This window comes from Pistacia vera, unplaced genomic scaffold (assembly GCF_008641045.1).
Source record: "Pistacia vera cultivar Batoury unplaced genomic scaffold, PisVer_v2 Contig298, whole genome shotgun sequence".
Taxonomy (NCBI): Eukaryota; Viridiplantae; Streptophyta; class Magnoliopsida; order Sapindales; family Anacardiaceae; genus Pistacia; species Pistacia vera.
The window spans coordinates 76,507-95,916 of record NW_022196110.1 but is presented as its reverse complement, the minus strand read 5'-3'; the positions used below and the strand labels follow the sequence as shown (position 1 = coordinate 95,916).

At 33.4% G+C, this 19,410-nt stretch overlaps 2 protein-coding genes across 2 annotated transcripts; both read left to right on the top strand.

Moving 5' to 3' along the window:
- Window positions 1–953: 953 nt before the first annotated feature.
- Window positions 954–7,097, top strand: LOC116135289 (ATP-dependent zinc metalloprotease FTSH 10, mitochondrial-like). The gene is made up of 8 exons (XM_031420998.1): window positions 954–1,134; window positions 1,236–1,482; window positions 1,594–1,665; window positions 2,620–2,750; window positions 3,364–3,849; window positions 3,988–4,755; window positions 5,435–5,662; window positions 6,446–7,097. The coding sequence occupies exons 1-8, from the start codon at window positions 1,075–1,077 to the stop codon at window positions 6,923–6,925; spliced, it is 2,472 nt and encodes an 823-aa protein (XP_031276858.1). The 5' UTR covers window positions 954–1,074; the 3' UTR covers window positions 6,926–7,097.
- A 6,335-nt stretch (window positions 7,098–13,432) lies between these two features.
- Window positions 13,433–15,939, top strand: LOC116135282. Its single transcript, XM_031420988.1, has 9 exons — window positions 13,433–13,565; window positions 14,340–14,415; window positions 14,507–14,572; window positions 14,644–14,741; window positions 14,828–14,865; window positions 14,964–15,051; window positions 15,135–15,467; window positions 15,575–15,640; window positions 15,747–15,939. Exons 2-9 carry the CDS (start codon window positions 14,355–14,357, stop codon window positions 15,897–15,899), a joined length of 903 nt encoding a protein of 300 aa, XP_031276848.1. The 5' UTR covers window positions 13,433–13,565; window positions 14,340–14,354; the 3' UTR covers window positions 15,900–15,939.
- The last annotated feature ends 3,471 nt before the right edge of the window (window positions 15,940–19,410 follow it).

Sequence of the window (19,410 nt, the reverse complement as noted above, 5' to 3'; positions counted from 1 at the left end):
CTTTATTAAGAGGTTTTCTTGATTCGCTGAGATTTAATCAAATAATAAATATCTTCCTAAGATTTCAAAAATAAATTCTACTTTCCGTAAATTATTGGTTATGTGTCGCCGTTTATTTTAACATCAAAAGATTAACGGTAAGAGAAATTATGATGTTTTTATAACCACGTAGGGATTTTTGTTATTCAAGTATAACCAAAAGGATTATGTTATTGACCCATTTATTAATAAATAATAAATTCTAACATATCAATTAAAAAAAATAGAACACAAGTTGAATAAAAATATATATTAGGAAAAAGAAGGGGCATCAAAACAAAATATTTGTGTGAGTAGACTTTTTTCTGCGTAATCAATTAAAAATAGAATTATGTTACTATAGGTGGCGTCTGATAAAAGAGTAAAAAGAGATTTTATAAGTTTTTGAGGTCAAATTCTCCTAATTATTAATAAAGGTAACCATTATTAAGGTTCTTATCCAACCGATAATTAAGCTGAATCGAACACCCTCAATGATTTAAAAAAAAAAAGTGAAAAAAAATAAAAGAGATTAAATGAAAGATCCATTCTAATATAAATCCAATTAAATAGATTTAGCTCGGTTTTTTTTTTTTTGCTCACATACTAACTTCTCTATAACTAACTCCATTAACTAATAGTTCATTAATTACTTGCTAATTACTAATTAAAGTTGATAAATTGACTCTAATCTGTCTAATTCAAACATCTTGTTGGACTATTTTCTATCTTAAGAAAATATTTCGAAATTTAATAATATAAAAAGTATATAGCACATACATAATGACCAAATTAACCCAAAATGAACCTCACCGTAATGCTAAATATGGGAGGGTGCATACGTAATTTAAAAAGATAACAGTTACCAATTCCGGTAACAAGCAATTCAAGTGTCAAAGACCAGGGGAATCTAACTTAATTATTTAAATCACCGTTCATGTCAAGTTTTATTCATTCCCTTTTCTTCTTCTGTATCGCAGTTCATTAGAATCTCTTAAAATTCTCTCATCAACCAAATAAAAGTTTTAAACTTTTCATGTTTCAATCGCCGATTTAATGATTTTCTCAAGAATCGGTGCCTCTGTTTCTCGCTCCACTCGTTCTACATTCCGAAAGGTATCGCTAATTATTATTTTCTTTTAATTTACAATTTATTTATTTATATGATTTTATTTTTATTGTTGCTAAGTTTTTGAATCTTTGTTTTTGCTTTTTAGAATGTGGTATCCGGTAATTATAACGCGAGGACTGCGTTATCGAACGAATCGATTTTGCCGTCGACGCCTCTCGGAAACGCGTGCATTTCACACGTTGGTGGAGGATTGAATCTTGCTAAAGGATTTTTTACGTCTGCTGGAGCCGGGAAACAGCTCGTTTCGAATACGTACGTGTCGAATTTGAATCCGTTTTTTGCAAACCCTAGGCTTCGGCGTTTTTTCTCAGGCGAAGCACCTAAGGAAAGAAGTAAGTGAAATTTATTTCTTTTATTAAATTCTTGTTTATTTATTTATTTTTCGGGTTTATCTGTTGATGTAATTTTATTTTTTGATGTTGTTTTATAATGGATTAATGTAGAGTATGAAAATTATTATCCAAAGAATAAGAAGGAAATCCCAAAAGCAAACGAACAAAAAACTGGGTCAAAAGGTATATCTCTCACGATTTAATTTGTGTTTGTATTTATTCATTTTTCTTTTTGTTTAGTTACTATTGTTGCTGGTAAATTTTGATGTAATAGATGCACTATTTTTATATTTGAAGGAGTAAATATTTATTTGATGAGAATATATACTTAGCATTTATTTTTTATTTCTTGAACTGTTCTTTTAATTGGAAGACTAGCCTGGAAAATGATTACTGGCAGGATTTGTTTCATTGGTGGGGTTTTGCATTCGATGAAATTTGAAGTTTCTGATATTCTTTTGGCAATCTTCCTCGCTCTCACTAACACATTCACATTCTGAGACATGCTGTGTGCTCACAGATATCTTGATTATTTTGTGGTTTGATTTTGAAGCGTGATAGTGATTATTGTACATTCTCTATTTTTGTCCTTCTGGTTTAATGAATTCCATGATTGGTTAGTTCATCTACTTTTTTTTTTTTTTTTCAGGGCTTTTAGTTGCATGGTTTGTGTACAGTTGCTTAAGATGTTGAGAATGGTCTATTGTATGATTAATTGTTACACTTTCTGATGATCTATCTTCTAGACGAACTCTAAAATGCATTGGTCAGGTTTTGTTTTAGTAGAATTCTTACGTTGCTTTATCATATATGAATTAAGCACTTATATGTTTCTTGGTGATACAAAATGCTTTCGATATCTCTGTAAACAGAAGCATCTCTCCAGAGAAGTTATCAACTGTCTATGGTCAATAAAAAATTTTGGAGGGATCAATTTTGTTTTGCTCTTTCCATGACAAATTGGATGCATTGATTGTCAAAATCTACTTCTTTTCATACCTGTATGTTTTGATCATGCTTCATTTCCTGATTGAAGCAAAATACATTCTCTATCTGTGCATTCTTCTTCATTTTGTTGTTTGCGTGCTATGAATTTACCAAGGAGCTTACATTGTTTTCTTTTTTGTGCCTTTTTAGAGGACTCAGGTGCTGGTGATCAAGGGAATTTTCAGAACTTCACTAAGCAGTTTCAAAATATGATCAGTCCTTTATTTTTTATTGGCTTTGTGTTAGCATCAATGCTTTTTACTCCAGAGCAGCAAAAGGAGGTAAGCATTTTTTCCGTACTCTCCACCAGTAATTCACTGTTTTTCTGGAGATAATAGATTGTTGAAGTCAGCATCAATGGCATGCTGTAGCTGAAATATAGCAGTCTAGTAATGTGTACCTTATGGTTAATATTAAATGTGTTGAACCAAGTACTCTATTCATGTCAATTGTTTCCATACTTGTTGAGCAACTTCTACTTATTCCAGATCTATACCTCATTGTGATTGCTGTTAGGTGATGACTAAACACCTTCAGAATCACGTATTATATCTAACTATGATTCAACTTATCTTATATGTTGTTAGACAATTAGCTTCACCTTATCTTATATGTTGTAAGACAATTATGGCATGTCGGAAACCTGATGGCCAGTAAATAAAGCATGACTGATGCATTTTAGTGTTCTGTTGTAAAAATGCTGACCACCTAGGTCTTCAATTTTTTTTCTCTTTTGGCAATGAAAAAGAACAGCTTTTTGTGCCTGAAATATGGTGCTTTTCTCTTTTCTATCTTAACGTATTTTCTTTTTCATACATCTCCTTGTGGCATGTTTTCTTTTACAAATTTATATTCTTTAAATATTTAATTTAAGCTGCTTGATGTGTTCTTCAGATTAGTTTCCAAGAGTTTAAAAACAAGCTACTTGAACCTGGTCTGGTGGATAAAATTGTTGTTTCAAACAGATCAGTTGCCAAAGTGTATGTGAAAAACACCCCACGCAATGCAAATGAAACCGATGATGAGTTTAAACAGGTGCCTGTCAATGCTAACTCTACCAGAAGAAATATAAGCCAGTACAAGTTCTATTTTAACATAGGAAGTGTTGAATCTTTTGAGGAGAAACTGGAGGAAGCCCAGGAAGCTCTAGGGATAGATCCTCATGATTATATTCCGATAACTTATGCCAGTGAAGTAAACTGGTTTCAAGAATTGATGAGGTTTGCACCAACAGCCTTGATTTTTGGAGTCCTCTGGTTCATGGGGCGAAGAATGCAGGGTGGAATTGGTATTGGAGGTCCAGGTGGTCGAGGTGGCCGTAATATATTTAATATAGGAAAAGCAACTATTATGAAGATGGATAAGAATGCTAAAGAGAAGGTTAGCGACAGCTATACATTTGCTTTTTTATTATTATGCTGCTGCTATCTTATTTGATTGCATTAAAGTAACCAAATTAAATATATAAGAAGGTCATTGACATAACAAACACCCCTGATGTTTTATTTGATGATTCAGGTATTCTTTAAAGATGTAGCTGGCTGTGATGAGGCAAAGCAAGAAATCATGGAGTTTGTTCACTTCCTCAAGAATCCAAAGAAGTATGAGGATTTGGGGGCAAAAATTCCAAAAGGGGCGCTACTCGTTGGCCCTCCTGGCACAGGGAAGACACTTCTTGCGAAGGCAACTGCTGGTGAATCAGGTGTGCCTTTCCTCAGTATGTCTGGGTCAGACTTTATGGAAATGTTTGTTGGAGTAGGGCCATCCCGAGTTCGGAGCTTATTTCAAGAAGCAAGACAATGTGCACCTAGTATCATATTTATTGATGAGATAGATGCAATTGGTCGAGCAAGGGGTCGTGGAGGTTTTTCTGGTGGCAATGATGAGCGTGAGAGCACTCTCAATCAACTGCTTGTTGAGATGGATGGATTTGGAACAACCACTGGAGTTGTTGTACTTGCTGGCACAAATAGGCCTGATATATTAGACAAAGCTCTGTTGAGACCTGGTCGATTTGATCGTCAAATAACGATTGATAAACCTGATATCAAAGGTCGTGACCAGATTTTTCAAATCTATTTGAAAAAGCTGAAACTTGATACTGAACCATCATATTACTCTCAGAGACTTGCTGCACTCACTCCTGGATTTGCTGGAGCTGACATTGCAAATGTTTGTAATGAAGCTGCTTTAATTGCAGCAAGAAATGAGAGTGCAGAGATAACTATGGAACATTTTGAGGCTGCCATAGACAGGGTCATCGGTGGTTTGGAAAAGAAAAACAAGGTATCTCGGTTCTCATATGTTTTGATTTGAATAATGCTTAAATACAACTTATTGGTACAAACTAATTCATACAAACGTCTACGTAATACTTTTGTCTTATTGTTAAGTCATTCACTTTTATTAGTTTAATTTATTTTTAATTTTCATTCATTCATTCACTTTATTGCTGGACCAGCTTCTAAAATTTAGTTTGTACGTTTAATATTATTCTTTCCTTTACACTTATGCCCTTCTTCAGATTATTGTGGATGAAAGTGTTTTCAAATATCCTAAAGCCCTTTCCCTTGTTTTCTTGTGCTTGGTTGAAATCGAGAAAAGCACTTGCTGGGAGCAGAATATTACTTGAAATGTTACCAGAGTTGATGCTTCTTAAGAAGCATTGTCAGGTGCTTTGGCAATAGTGCTTTTCTACAGAAGTACTTAAAGACACTCTTTTGGGCACATTGTTTTTGTTTTCACCTTTACTCCTGATGGTATATTGATAACTGAGTCTTGAAATATATTTTACTCTTATTTGTGAATGTTGAATGCTTATATGTTCTGTTTATGTCGTCGTTTATTTTGAGGATAGAGTTGAGTGGTGTTAGAAACTTCTGTTGGACACTAGAGACTTTGCCTTATTCAGTTATTAATCTTTCTGAAACTCTGGAATGTAAATCTTTGTCTGTTTCTGCATCAGGTTATAAGCAAGCTGGAAAGGCGGACTGTTGCTTACCATGAATCAGGTCACGCTGTTGCTGGTTGGTTCTTGGAGCATGCAGAACCTTTGTTGAAGGTGACAATTGTTCCTCGTGGTACTGCAGCTCTTGGGTTTGCCCAGTATGTGCCCAATGAAAACCTTCTGATGACTAAAGAGCAGCTGTTTGATATGACTTGCATGACACTGGGTGGTCGAGCAGCTGAGCAGGTGAATTTACTGTCCTCTTCAACACCCTCTCCTTACATCTCTTGTCTTTCTATATCTTCCTGGCTCAGTGAAAATTCAGAACTGTCAAGAAATGAGAAATTGCATTTACGTTATGATAAATCATGAAATGCATGTTAAATTTTGCTGAAGGCTCAGGTTCAGGCTCTGACATTTTATGCAACCATTTCAATAAGCTTGTTCCACATTTTAGGCACTTGCATAATTCATTATCTCTAAATGCTGTTTTTTTAGTTCTAAACAGTTTCCATGGTTTCTCCTCTTCCCATGTTTTATTTTTTCTTGTTCTAATATTACCATTCTTGAATAGTTGAAATTTTGGTGACTCTTGGAGAAAAACATCAGATGATCTTGGCTCTATCATTTATCAGTCAGAAAATCTAGATCATAAGTCTGGGCCCTCATCGTGAGGCACTGAACATTTGATCTTTATCTTGTATCTCACTTTCACTGTTCAATAAATCGCCTGTCGTAGTGGCAATATGTTACCCTCTAAAACTTCACACGCACATACACACAGAAACTGAAAAAACAAAAAAAAAAAGCATGTTTCTCTTCTTGATAGTTGTTTTCTAGAAGCCGAAAGGTCATTAGCACACAGTTAACTCATGGATGCCATTTAGATGTATGAAAGAAAAGTTGGCATGTTTGGTGGTTGATATTTAGTTCTTGAACAGCAATTATGGAAACCCACCTTTTTGTTTTGCATGTTAACATACTTGGATGGCTACTGATTTTCTTAACATGTTATTTTCTTTTGAGCAGGTATTGTTAGGGAAGATATCTACTGGAGCTCAGAATGACTTGGAGAAAGTGACGAAGATGACATATGCCCAAGTGGCAGTGTATGGTTTCAGTGACAAGGTGGGTCTTCTTTCCTTCCCTCAAAGAGATGATACATTTGAGATGACAAAGCCGTACAGCAGCAAGACGGGTGCTATTATTGATAATGAAGTTAGAGAATGTGTGGCTAAGGCATATGAACATACTGTTCAACTGATACAGACGCACAAGGAGCAAGTGGCAAAGATTGCAGAATTATTGCTAGAGAAAGAGGTTCTACATCAAGATGACTTGGTTCGAGTATTAGGAGAACGGCCATTTAAGCCAAGCGAGCCCACCAATTATGACAGGTTTAAGCAAGGTTTTATTGAAGAAGACAAGGGCTCTAAAGAGACAAAAGAGAGTGAGACGGTGGAAGATGACAGTTCACCCTCCTTGGAGCCTGGGGTCGCGCCTGCTTAGCATTTGATTAATTAGGTTGATGTTTTTGTACATGAAAGTTGATCGACTGAATAGGGTAATGGTTTTGTATATGAGCTTTTGGTAGCTTTGCTTAACTTCTTCAATTCAAGTGACTAGAATGTAAAATACACTGAATTACATAAGATGAAAAATTCTGACTATTGTGCAAAAATATTCTACCCATTGCATAAAGCTAGTATGAAAGCATTATGCAGGATTTATCAAAGTATTGGCAGATAACATTCAAAATTCATTTGTTAGGAAGCAAAATAAACAACAGGGATTTATTCAAAGCAAAATTTGAATGTTAATTATTAATTATTTAATGAAATAAGAAAACAAGTCAAAGTGGTTTACTTCAAGCCAAAAGTTATAGACCAAAAGATGACAGCGGATGCATAAAAATTCAAAATTCTAGAAAGTCAATGAACTGATTTAGTAAATAAAATAGAAAAACAAAAATAAATTAAATAAATAGATTGTGATCTCATAATTATAAGACGTTTAAAAGTTGTAAAAACATATTTGAAGTTTTCGACATAAATAATCCGTTTTAGAAATTTTCACGTATAATATATTTTTAAAATTTTAAAATATCAATAATAAAGTTAAAAAAAAAAAAATGGTAGGGCTTGAATAACAACACTCTAAGGGTGCATTTGGGTGGGGTAATCCTCTATTGTTCTAGTAATGTCAGGGTAAATAATAAAAGATTTCGATAATCTTCTAATTCTAATAGTAGTTACTGTAGATTATATAGGGATAATCTGAATACCACTCATTTCTTAAGTATTATAATATTACATGATAATTTTAATTTTGTTAAATTTGACCCTTAATTAATAATATACTAATAATATTAAAAAAGAAGGGCGGCTTCTCTTAGAATTCTTTTATTACTCACAATCAAACATATTAGTTATTTATACCCACCAATTCATTCTAATCTAACTAAATATATTTAATATAACATTTTTAGTAATCTTGAAGGTAATCTATCTTTCCATTAATATAATATTCCCAGTAATACAACATTCTCTGAACCCAACGTCCCCTATTTTATACCCGAATATTTCGATTTTCGGTGGGGTAACAAAATTTAAAAAGGAAGAACAACATTTTCCCACCCAAGGTTTGATGAAACGACACTTTTCCACCCGTCAAGTTTCAAAATAACACTTTCTCACTCTTCGTTAGGTTCTGTTAGTGTTTTCTATTAATATTTGACTAAAAAGACAAAAATACCCTTAAATAGTTTATTTCTTAATTATTTTATTATAAATTAAAATTTAGTTAAGTCAAAGACTTTATTCGATTATTTATTAGTCCAAATGTAAAGATACATTTTTTTCTTTGTTTATTTAATTAATTAGAAATATTGATTTTTTATGTTAATTAGTAAAAATGAAAAACAGTATAAATAATAGTGATGAGATATTGATGACATTATAAATAAATATTAAGATTATTTAACTTTAAACAATTTTATAGTATTATTCCTAACTTTTTAAGGGAGGTTAACTATTTTTTTTTTTAATATTTGACTTTTTGGCTAATTAAAAAATTATAAAGTAAAATATTTAAGGGTATTTTTATATTTTCAGTAAAATATTAAACGAAAACTATAACAGAATCTAATGAAGGATAAAAAATGTTATTTTGAAACTTGATGGATAAGAAAGTGTTGTTTCGTCAAACCTTAGGGGGGAAAATGTCGTTCACCCTTTAAAAAAACCTAGGCTTTTCCTTGTTCCGGGCTTAGAGGGTTCAAATACACCTCAGTCCTAGCCCGGCAAAACGCGCCCGGCCCAGATTTTCTTGATAGTTGTTTTTCTGGAAGCAAAATAACCTCTGTGCAGATATTTCTTCTCTTATCTGTTTATTTGTCAGATTTCCTCAACTTGTGGCTGCCATTGTATGGCCCTATTTTAATGTTGGTTTGATGAATGGTATTTGATGTGATAATTCAATTCAGGCAATGATCTATTGATGAATTTTTTTTTGCCCATCTTGTGTTTTGCCTATTAACATTACTTTCTTTGGACTGCAACTCCTGATTTTTTTTTTCTGATGAAATCTCTATTGACTCATTATTTTAGACTGCTATTAGTTTGATACATTTGAGACGATGAGGCCCTACAGCAGCAAGACTAGTGCAATTATTGAAAACTTAACATAATGAATGATTGGCCTAACTATAATGTAGAGCTGGTGCAGAAGCTGAAAGAAAGAGTAAGTGGCTCAGATTGCGGAGTTGTTGCTTGAGAATGAGGCTCTACATCGACCTGAGTTGATTCGATTGTCGAAGGACAAGCATTCAAGCCACTAATTATGACAGGTTTAAGCAAGGATTTTGTAGAAGAAGATAAAAGAGTTCTAATAAAGAGACAAGAATTGGTGGGACTGGAGAAGATGACAATTCATTCATCACCCTTTGAGCACAATGTTGTATTGACATAGCGGTTACTTAACCTTCTATGTAAAAAAAATTTCACCATTATTCTGCTTTGGTTTGGTGATCTTTTATGAGATGAATTCGGAACTCAAAATCACCCCAATACATAAAAAGTTGATATGAACCATTGATTCAGGATAAGCAAAACTTTTGGTTGGCTTTTCATAAAAAAGATTTTATTGTTTATGCTTTTCTCCCCAATCATGCATTGCATCTTAAAGAAATTATTGCAAAACGACAAACATACCAGTAAATGGATGACAGTAATTTATAACATATTTGATAAAGCAATGGATGAACTGCATCCACATGCTGTTTGGTTTCTCCAGAATCACATCTCATGTTTGTTGTTGTTGTTGTGATGTTTCAGTTTTCAAACAACTGGCATATAAACCTCACTTCAGACTCCCTGGAAAGGTCTAAAGTAGTACTTGAAACAAATTTGTGTGGTAACATTCTCATTCCAAGTTCTTTCAGATAATGAAAGCCCTTTGTTTTCTTCTCCAAAACACAACAAATGCACTTAAGTTTTTAACATTTTTTTTTGTAGTAGCTGGATTGTTTTTGGAGGCTGAAAATGAAGTATCTCCAAGTGGAAAAAAGATGTGTCAATGTAAAATCTCTTAATCAATATCAACCAGTAATCTGTTTCAACCACATAAAACTTATAATTATGATGATGAAGAAGAAGAAGAAGAACACTATCCGCTTAGTAAATTGCCAGATAAACATATTGTCAGCCACGAATAAGCATCAGACAGATGTGACAACATGGGGCGGTTACTTTTAAAATGAAAGGTGATGTAAAAGTGAACGAAATGGAAAGATGCGAAAACCAAAATAACAGAAAAACACATAAATCACAAACAGTAAAACAAAAGAAAAGAAAGGCATGATTTATGCTGGTTCACCTAATTTAACAAACTACGTTCACAACAGATCAATATTATTTCAATTTTATCTCACCTTTCTCGTCTCCAATGAAGTAATTTGTCATATGCGGGACACCAAATGCATCTGCGTGATGCTGAAGTAGTCGACAAGTCCAACAAAGAGTGCATTCTATGTTGAGCTCTCATTCAATTGGCTAGATGAACTTCCTATACACAATGTTCTTTGTGTTCAGATAAAATTTCATTAGTCTGTGGACTGATAATAATAATGAAGACAGTGGGTAGCCTTGAAGTCATACTATACAAATTATTATTGCTTTTGATGAGTATAAAAGCCTACTCATAATTCCAAATATAATGGCCTCCTTGTTGAAAAGCCAACAGATTTGGTAACTCTCCAATAATTCATCACCAATCATATGTGGGGATTTTGGCCGGTTCAATATATATTTATATATATATATCTATGTTTCTAAATCTAGCATATTGTCCAAGAGATAATGATGGTGTTGGAGAAGAATTTGAGCGGCTTGGAACAGAGAGATCCTGTTTCACATTATTTTCTTTGCGGCTGTTTAGAAAATCATGCTACCAATAACCCAACAATTCAATTTTTTTTCTTTAATTATTCAACCAAACCAACCTTCAAAGATACCTACTTTTCTTAATCCCAATTGGTGAAGTAAATTAGTGGGTATTGTCCTCTTTCAATGTGTCTTTTATTCAAGAGATACTTGTATTTGTTTAATCTAATTAACAATTTTATACTTAAACACCCACACAGTTGAATACTAAATTAGCATAAAGTACAGAATGTGTGCATAATTTATTGATATAAAACAATGTAAAAAGAAACAGACCTTAATATTTATTTAGTCCTTGTATGCAAAGTCACACGTCATATATTGTTGTACTTTTCTTAACATAAAGCTTTTCTGTTGAAGAACTCACAGAAACCAGGTTCTGCAAACAATGGTGGAAGAAGGCTATTTGTGTACGTTCATTCTAAATATTGAAACAGTCAAAATTTGTATAAGAGTTTCGGTTCAAAATGGTTTACAGGGTATTTAACGTTACCTAATATCAGAAACAAACAACTGATAGAGTAGATGAATCAAATGTTATTTATGGAGAAAAACTACTTTGTTATCTTGTGGGCTGCATTATTGCACTTTCACTGGCAGAACTACCAGAATTTGAACTTAAGGCCAAATCATCCTTCAATATCAAAATCAAAAGTTCATACCTTTAGGCAGATATTTTTGCAAGTGATCTCATCATTGGCAATGCTTAGTATTTGTATTTATCAATCAATCTAGAGATTACTTGGACTTTCTGCAGATGTGTAACAAATTATAAAAATGGAATCAAACCGCCTGGAATCTAATTCCGCAATACGTCTAATACAAAATCTGATATCTTCTGGACTAGCTATGATCATCCTCGAAGTAAAATATTAACCAAAATGTGAATTTCTTACGTTCTAATGATTGATTGATTAATCAGCTCTTCTGCGAACGCCGTTGCTGTAGCTTTCCCAGTTCAACCCACCTCACCAACCGGAATCTAAGAGCCTAATAACAGCATAGTTTGTGTAAACAAATCATAGTTTAAACATTATAATAATATTAGGGGTCATAGTCATAAACCGACCCAGCTGTGGTTGAAATTATTGAGAGGAAAGAGTTAGAAATGGCCCTTTCAAAAGAACAAGTCTACCACCACTATAATATTTTTTCTCAAATACGTAACTATCTTTGCCTATAATTTAAGGATTTTATGAATGAGAAAGAATGACTAAACAAGGGTCTCCTCCATTTCCCTTTTCAGCCGTTTTCATCTACTTCTCTTGTACTTTTCCTTGCTCTGTAATCTCAGGCCTCCAATTATTTCCTCACCATAATATAAAACATGGAGCTCTGTCTTGGTCTGTATTAGGTTAGTCATTTTCAATAACAAGTATGCCCGGAGACTCAGGCTCCAATTTTTTCTTATGTATACTTTCATAAAATATAGTTTAAAAAATCAATTAACCCAACTTAGGAAACGGTTTAGTGTTGTCATGCATCATATATTCTATTGTGGGAAGCAATTAATATCATAATCTTATCAGGTTCAGAGTCTGCAAAAAATTTATAATCAAATACAATACACACATTTCTTCAGCAGTACGTGGATACGTGTGCTCTAAGAATCCATCAATTATTGATCTTAATACAGATAATATCAAACCATTTTAATCATCTATAATTATAAGACAGACAGACAGACGTAAGTTTTTGTCTTTCTTCCTCCCCTCAATAATAGAGCTCTTAAAGTGCTCAAGAAATTCACACATATTATCCTGTAAAAGTAGTTCAATGTATACGTCAAATGTGCAAAAGAAAGTGTTATATAGCGGCAAACCCATCTGTAAAATATCAGTATATTTTAACAGGAACAGCTTCTGCATGTTTCATGTGCCCAAAAGTGTCCAGATTTATTAGGTGTGGTCCTGGAACCAAAGTTGAGCATCTTCCCTTCTTTGACCAATATGCCTGTACTTCAATTTACCTAATTTTTTTTTAATCAAAGATAGGATCTGAATTCTGAAATATTGGATTCCTTCTCATCCCCTTTTTCTGTACAACTTGTTTACACTTCACTTACAACGAACAAAACCAATTAAAGAAGTAAGATATCCAATAACATTCATCCCTTATTATTCGCACAACTAAATAATTCTGATCCATCAAAATGGCATCTTTCTGGGAAGTTCCGGATAAGTTCAGATCAAACCAGAAAGGTAGATTTGAAGGGTAAATTTACAGTGACCAATTGACCATCTATTCATCAAAAGATTTTCCATAAATTCCAGGAAATGTTGGATTTTCAAATAAGGTAAGTCATCTAATCTTTGGTCAAAAGTTGGGAATGTCTCAGAAATATGCCATTTACTGACAAAACTGGAAATTTTTTCAGAGAAAGAGAGTCCACGAAGTACAACCTTCATTTTTTAAAATTTGTTTTTTGAAAACGTTTGGTTCATGGTTGCTTCCATTTACGTTCTCAACCACTTATAAAATTGATTTTTTTATTACAATAAAGAAAACTACTATTTAGCGTGTCAATATTAAAATAATAATTTAATTTAAAATAATTGGAAACTACTCAACGGTTTGCCTATATAAACCCTCGTCTGCCTCCATTCTTCTTCCCCCTCTCCTCTCCTTCTTCCTCTACATCTTTGTAGTACTTTCTCTCTGTCTCTTTCTCCACAACTCCTTTTCATTGATCAAGTATCATAACCTTGGTGGGTTATCTCACTCAACCTTGTAGTTGATAAAATTTCTTTCATGTTTTATTTGTTTTCATCTTTGTTATTCTCACAAGTTTCTAAAGCTTTTGAGCATTTACGAGTTCTTAAAGATGAAAATGTTTATCGGGTTGAAGGCTTCGGTTTAGGAACAAAAGATGAACTTTTGAAGTTAATTTGGTTATAAAAATGCTTTCTTTTTTAAAGAACCTTTCTGGGAAATCTTGACTATCATTATTTAAGTCACATCCATAGCATTTCAGATTAGATTATCAGTACTTTTATTAGTTTTTGAACTCTGGATTCTTAAAGAGAGGCACTACATAAAGGTCTCTGTATTTTGCTTTAATTTTATATAGTTTAATGGCCTTAATACTTTTCTCTGTTTTATTTTATTGAAAGCTAATTTTCTTATAATTAAGTTGGACTTTTGAGTTTCAGATATATGGCAACGGATTTATTTATAGCCCTTAAGGTCACTGGTCTATCTGTTCTTTAGTTTTATTTGTTGTTGTGGTTGAGATTTGTCCACACATGAACTTAAATAACTTGTCCCAACTACTTGGGATTTCGGTCTTAGATTGTCCACATATTTAGACCTTCACGTCTCTTCTTGTGATGCCAACTCTGAGTCATATTTGCCTTTAATTAATTTTACAGACCATGAAAAAACATTATAGTTTGAGAATTAAAGTAAATTTTGATGTTGACTTGGGTGGTTTCAAGCTGTGTTGGCGTGTGGTGCTAACATTCTTTAATCGTTTGATGAAGGTTTTCTGAATCAACATGGAGTATGAAGGCCGCTATGGATTGACCCAGAGGACAAAATATGATTGCCTTCTGTTTGGTAAACTCTTTTATACAACAACACATTGGACTAGAAACTCAATATCTTGCAGGGAGAAAATAAATACTAAACTTTTTATTTATATTTGCAGATCTAGATGACACTCTTTATCCATATAGTTCTGGTATTGCAGCAGCAACCGGAAAGAATATCCAAGGTAATTATTCCTGGGCTGTTATTTTTCTGTGCTACAGTTTTATAATACTAAGATAAGCGGCTTTTTGGCAGATTTTATGGTTGAAAAACTTGGCATTGATAGGAGTAAAATTACTGAGTTGGGGAACCTGCTGTATAAGCATTATGGAACAACAATGGCTGGCCTCAGGGTATGCCTTCGATTTATATTCCAACTCCCTTTTGTTTTTAAAGGTCAAAACAGGAGCTTATTGATTGATGGGATTATTCTGTGCAGGCAATTGGCTATGACTTTGACTATAATGAGTACCACAGGTATTTTTTCTTTACAGTTTTACAAAAGGGTATTAAATTTTCCAAAGTTTGTCAGCATTTGGTAATTCTGATAAACATTTTACTTTTATTTGCAACAGCTTTGTTCATGGGAGATTGCCTTATGAGAACATAAAACCAGATCCTGTACTTAGGAGTCTTCTGTTGAGCCTTCCTATTAGGAAAATTGTAAGCATTTTTATTAACAAATTAGAAAAGCCATTACTTGTCATGTAATTGATCTAACAATCTGTTTAATTCCTGTGAAATAGATCTTCACCAATGCCGACAAGGACCACGCTGTTAAAGCTCTAAACAGGCTTGGATTGGAGGACTGTTTTGAAGGAATTATCTGCTTTGAAACTCTGAATCCCACTCACAAGAGCAATGTTTCTGATGATGAGGATGACATTGCTTTTGTGGGATCAACTGCTACTGCCACCACAGCTAGTACTAATGGCTCTGGAATTTTTGACATCGTTGGGCATTTTGCACAACCCAACCCAAGCATGGTGGGATTACCAAAGACACCCATTGTATGCAAACCATCTGAGTTTGCCATTGAACAAGCCCTCAAGATCGCCAACATCAACCCTCAGAGAACAGTAAGATATATATGAATGATCTTTTAACATTTACTTCTTATGTCTGATGAATCAAATTGTTATTCCCGTTTGCTAATAATTTCATCATTTGTATATTGTTATATCAGCTGTTCTTCGAAGATAGCGTCCGCAACATACAGGCTGGCAAGCGTGTGGGGCTTCACACAGTGAGGGTAAAGTCTTTGAAATCTGTACCATGTAGTACTCCTTGATGGATATTCCATTCTTTGTTAATTAACCATCTAATTTGATGCCATGGTTATTTTATAATGTGTCCAGATTGGAAGTTCCCAGAGAGTTAAAGGAGCAGACTATGCATTGGAGAGCATTCACTACATGAAGGAAGCAATACCAGAGCTCTGGGAGGCCGATATGAAATCAGAAGTTGGTTACTCTGGCAAGGTTCCTGTGGAGACATCAGTGACAGCTTAGATTCATGGTATTAGCATAAAAAAAAAAGAAAAAAAAAAAATCAACCATGATCTGGGGTCTATATTGTCCCCGTTCCCTACCATATGATCAAATGATGTACATGTTTTGTTCAGATCATTAATGAAAAAAAGAAGAAATAATTCCAACCCTTTTGGCCTTAGTTCAATGTTCATATAAAAAGCAATGTTTATCACCTGCTCATTATTTTGGATGGCTTTATCAGTGATGTCACAATCCATTCTACAATCATAAATAAATTTCTGGAAGGCCGTGCTAATCACGATGTTAATATAAAATATACACAATTAGGTATAATTCAATTTCAATCCAATATCATATCATGGAGACATAGTATATAATATATTCCAGATCTATCTGCAGATTTGATGCATGAAAATAGTGCTGGAACATGACTTATTTATTAATCTATGAAGCTCAGCAAGAAGATAGACATAAATATATAAGAGTAAATTATACATATTAGGTGAACGTGAAGCAAACTACTTAGGCTTTTCAGTCCCTAGTCCCTACCATTTGCATCACAATTCATGTAGGATGGCCCAATGGATTGCTGATTGCATGCAGCCAAAAGATATATGGGTTGACAGCAAGCAAGCTAGCTCATTTATGAAAGCATCATTAGTTTCTTCTCTTTCTGCAACTCTGGCAATGGTTCTGAATGTCCATAGATATGATAAGTCAAGTTAGAAGGTACAACAACAGTACCAATAATGCACTCTTCGGGAATTGTTTCACCCACCAAATTCTGCACATCTTTAGATACAGACATGCAGCTGGCTGTGGCCTGTGGCCATGGTGACTTTACTGAGATATTGATTTATTATCTACTTTCTTTGTTTCATTAGCTGTAAGAGATCATCCCGTTTAAAATATCTGATCATGTGAATTGACTAATTTTGGAGATGGGTTTGATTTTTTATTTTTTTATGATTGGTGTTATCCGGTTAGCTTATACGTACCTCAATTAATCTTGTGAATTGACTAATTTTAGAGATGGGTTTGATTTCTTTTCTATAATCAGAAGTGTCCGGGTTAGCTTACGTGCATCTCAACTAATCTCTCGGAACTTTGAAACTAGCGACCAGATAAGAGCTCTAATGGTCACCCCTATTAGCAATCTCGATCTTGAACTGATGATCTTTTGAATAATACACCCAAGAGTCTATATCGAACCACTCCGTCATCCAGAGGTTGATTGATGGATTTGATTTAATTTCTTAGTGTAATGCTATAAATCAAATTGTCCATTTCTTAATGACTTGTGGGTTTTGGATTCCTAAAATTTCATCCTTTGCTTGAGGAAATGTTAAATGATAAATAATTAAAAATTAGAAATTTTAATTGTTGAGTATGAAGTGAGGAAACTCATTCTATGTAGGGACAATAAAACAATGTGGCATTCTCAACCTAACCTAAGACCAAGAGTTAGTCAATTTCTAATCATTTGAGATGTTTTAATGTTGTTAAAGAATTAAAATAAATAACTAAAACCCCTTAAAAGTCATCAATGGAGTTTGAGTCAGAGGATCATTCTGTAATAATATTACACAAAGATTTGAATAATTGAAGGGAAAATTTTATGGGTAAGATTTCATCTATGTTGAGAATTAAAGGAGATTTAGACCAACTAGAATTCATGATATCACCAGTGAATTAAAAGCTCATGATAATTATCAAATTACTTAATTTTTCTCCTCAACGATACAAACCAAAAGTAGACAGAAGTATTGTTTGATCTTCTTTTGAAGAGTTCTTTATTCGTTTCTTTCTCTTTTTCTTTGGTTTTTTTTTTTTTTTTTCTAAGTTTTTTTATTTTAGAAATCTATTACAAATTACATCGTTTAATCAGAAAAATGGTCATAAAACAAAACTTAAATCAAATGAGGTGTTTATATTAGCTTTTTTTGTTTTGTGTGTTATTTTACATCTATCTAAGATAGAGGATGGGGGCTAAAAATAAAAATAATGGGGCTTAAAAAAATCACTTCCTTGAACAAAACCAAGCAAATAGATTTTCAGCATCTTCCCTGGTTTCCAATCCATCTAATGATCCAAAGACAATTTTGCTTTATGGGCCCAGCTCAATCTGAAACTATGGGCTGAACTCTGAAGTCAATGTCTAAGTCTAATGGGTATTAGATAGGGTTATTTACAAATTTCCTCTTCAAGGTTCGAAGAAAATTACTGTACCCAAAAGTTTTAGAAAGTAACAAATGCACCCAAAAAATTGACTGTTTTACAATATAAAAATTAGGGTTTTTTTTAATAAATAATAATATTTTGGAGGGTTTTCAGTAAATAACCAATAATTTATATCCTATACCCGGAGTTGTTGCTTGAGAGATGAGGCTCTACATCGACCTGAGTTGATTCGATTGTCGAAGGACAAGCATTCAAGCCACTAATTATGACAGGTTTAAGCAAGGATTTTGTAGAAGAAGATAAAGAGTTCTAATAAAGAGACAAGAATTGGTGGGACTGGAGAAGATGACAATTCATTCACACCCTTTGAGCACAATGTTGTATTGACTAGCGGTTATTAACCTTCTATGTAAAAAAAATTTCACCATTATTCTGCTTGGTTTGGTGATCTTTTATGAGATGAATTCGGAACTCAAAATCACCCCAATACATAAAAAGTTGAATGAACCATTGATTCAGGATAAGCAAAAATTTTGGTTGGCTTTTCATAAAAAAGATTTATGTTTATGCTTTTCTCCCCAAATGCATTGCATCTTAAAGAAATATTGCAAAACGACAAACATACCAGTAAATGGATGACAGTAATTTATAACAATTTGATAAAGCAATGGATGAACTGCATCCACATGCTGTTTGGTTTCTCCAGAATCACATCTCATGTTTGTTGTTGTTGTTGTGATGTTTCAGTTTTCAAACAACTGGGATAAAAACTCACTTCAGACTCCCTGAAGGTCTAAAGTAGTACTTGAAACAAATTGTGTGGTAACATTCTCATTCCAAGTTCTTCAGATAATGAAAGCCTTTGTTTCTTCTCCAAAACACAACAAATGCACTTAAGTTTTTACATTTTTTTTTTGTAGTAGCTGGATTGTTTTTGGAGGCTGAAAATGAAGTATCTCCAAGTGGAAAAAAGATGTGTCAATGTAAAATCTCTTAATCATATCAACCAGTAATCGTTTCAACCACATAAAACTTATAATTATGATGATGAGAAGAAGAAGAGAACACTATCCGCTTAGTAAATTGCCAGTAAACATTGTCAGCCACGAATAAGCATAGAAAGATGTGACAACATGGGGCGGTACTTTTAAAATGAAGGTGATGTAAAAGTGAACGAAATGGAAAGATGCGAAAACCAAATAAAAGAAAAAACACATAATCACAAACAGTAAAACAAAAGAAAAGAAAGGCAGATTTATGTGGTTACCTAATTAACAGGTTACGCCAGTAGAGTCAATGTTATTTCAAATACCTCACATCTTTCGTTTACAATAAAGTAATTTATCAT

Coding starts and splice junctions, on each gene's coding strand:
- LOC116135289 (XM_031420998.1), top strand. CDS start 1,075: ATGATTTTCTCAAGAATCGGTGCCTCTGTTTCTCGCTCCACTCGTTCT. Junction 1,483..1,593: donor CGAAGCACCTAAGGAAAGAA/GTAAGTGAAATT, acceptor GGATTAATGTAG/AGTATGAAAATTATTATCCA. Junction 5,663..6,445: donor GTGGTCGAGCAGCTGAGCAG/GTGAATTTACTG, acceptor TCTTTTGAGCAG/GTATTGTTAGGGAAGATATC.
- LOC116135282 (XM_031420988.1), top strand. CDS start 14,355: ATGGAGTATGAAGGCCGCTATGGATTGACCCAGAGGACAAAATATGAT. Junction 14,573..14,643: donor AACCGGAAAGAATATCCAAG/GTAATTATTCCT, acceptor GCTTTTTGGCAG/ATTTTATGGTTGAAAAACTT. Junction 15,468..15,574: donor ACATCAACCCTCAGAGAACA/GTAAGATATATA, acceptor TTGTTATATCAG/CTGTTCTTCGAAGATAGCGT.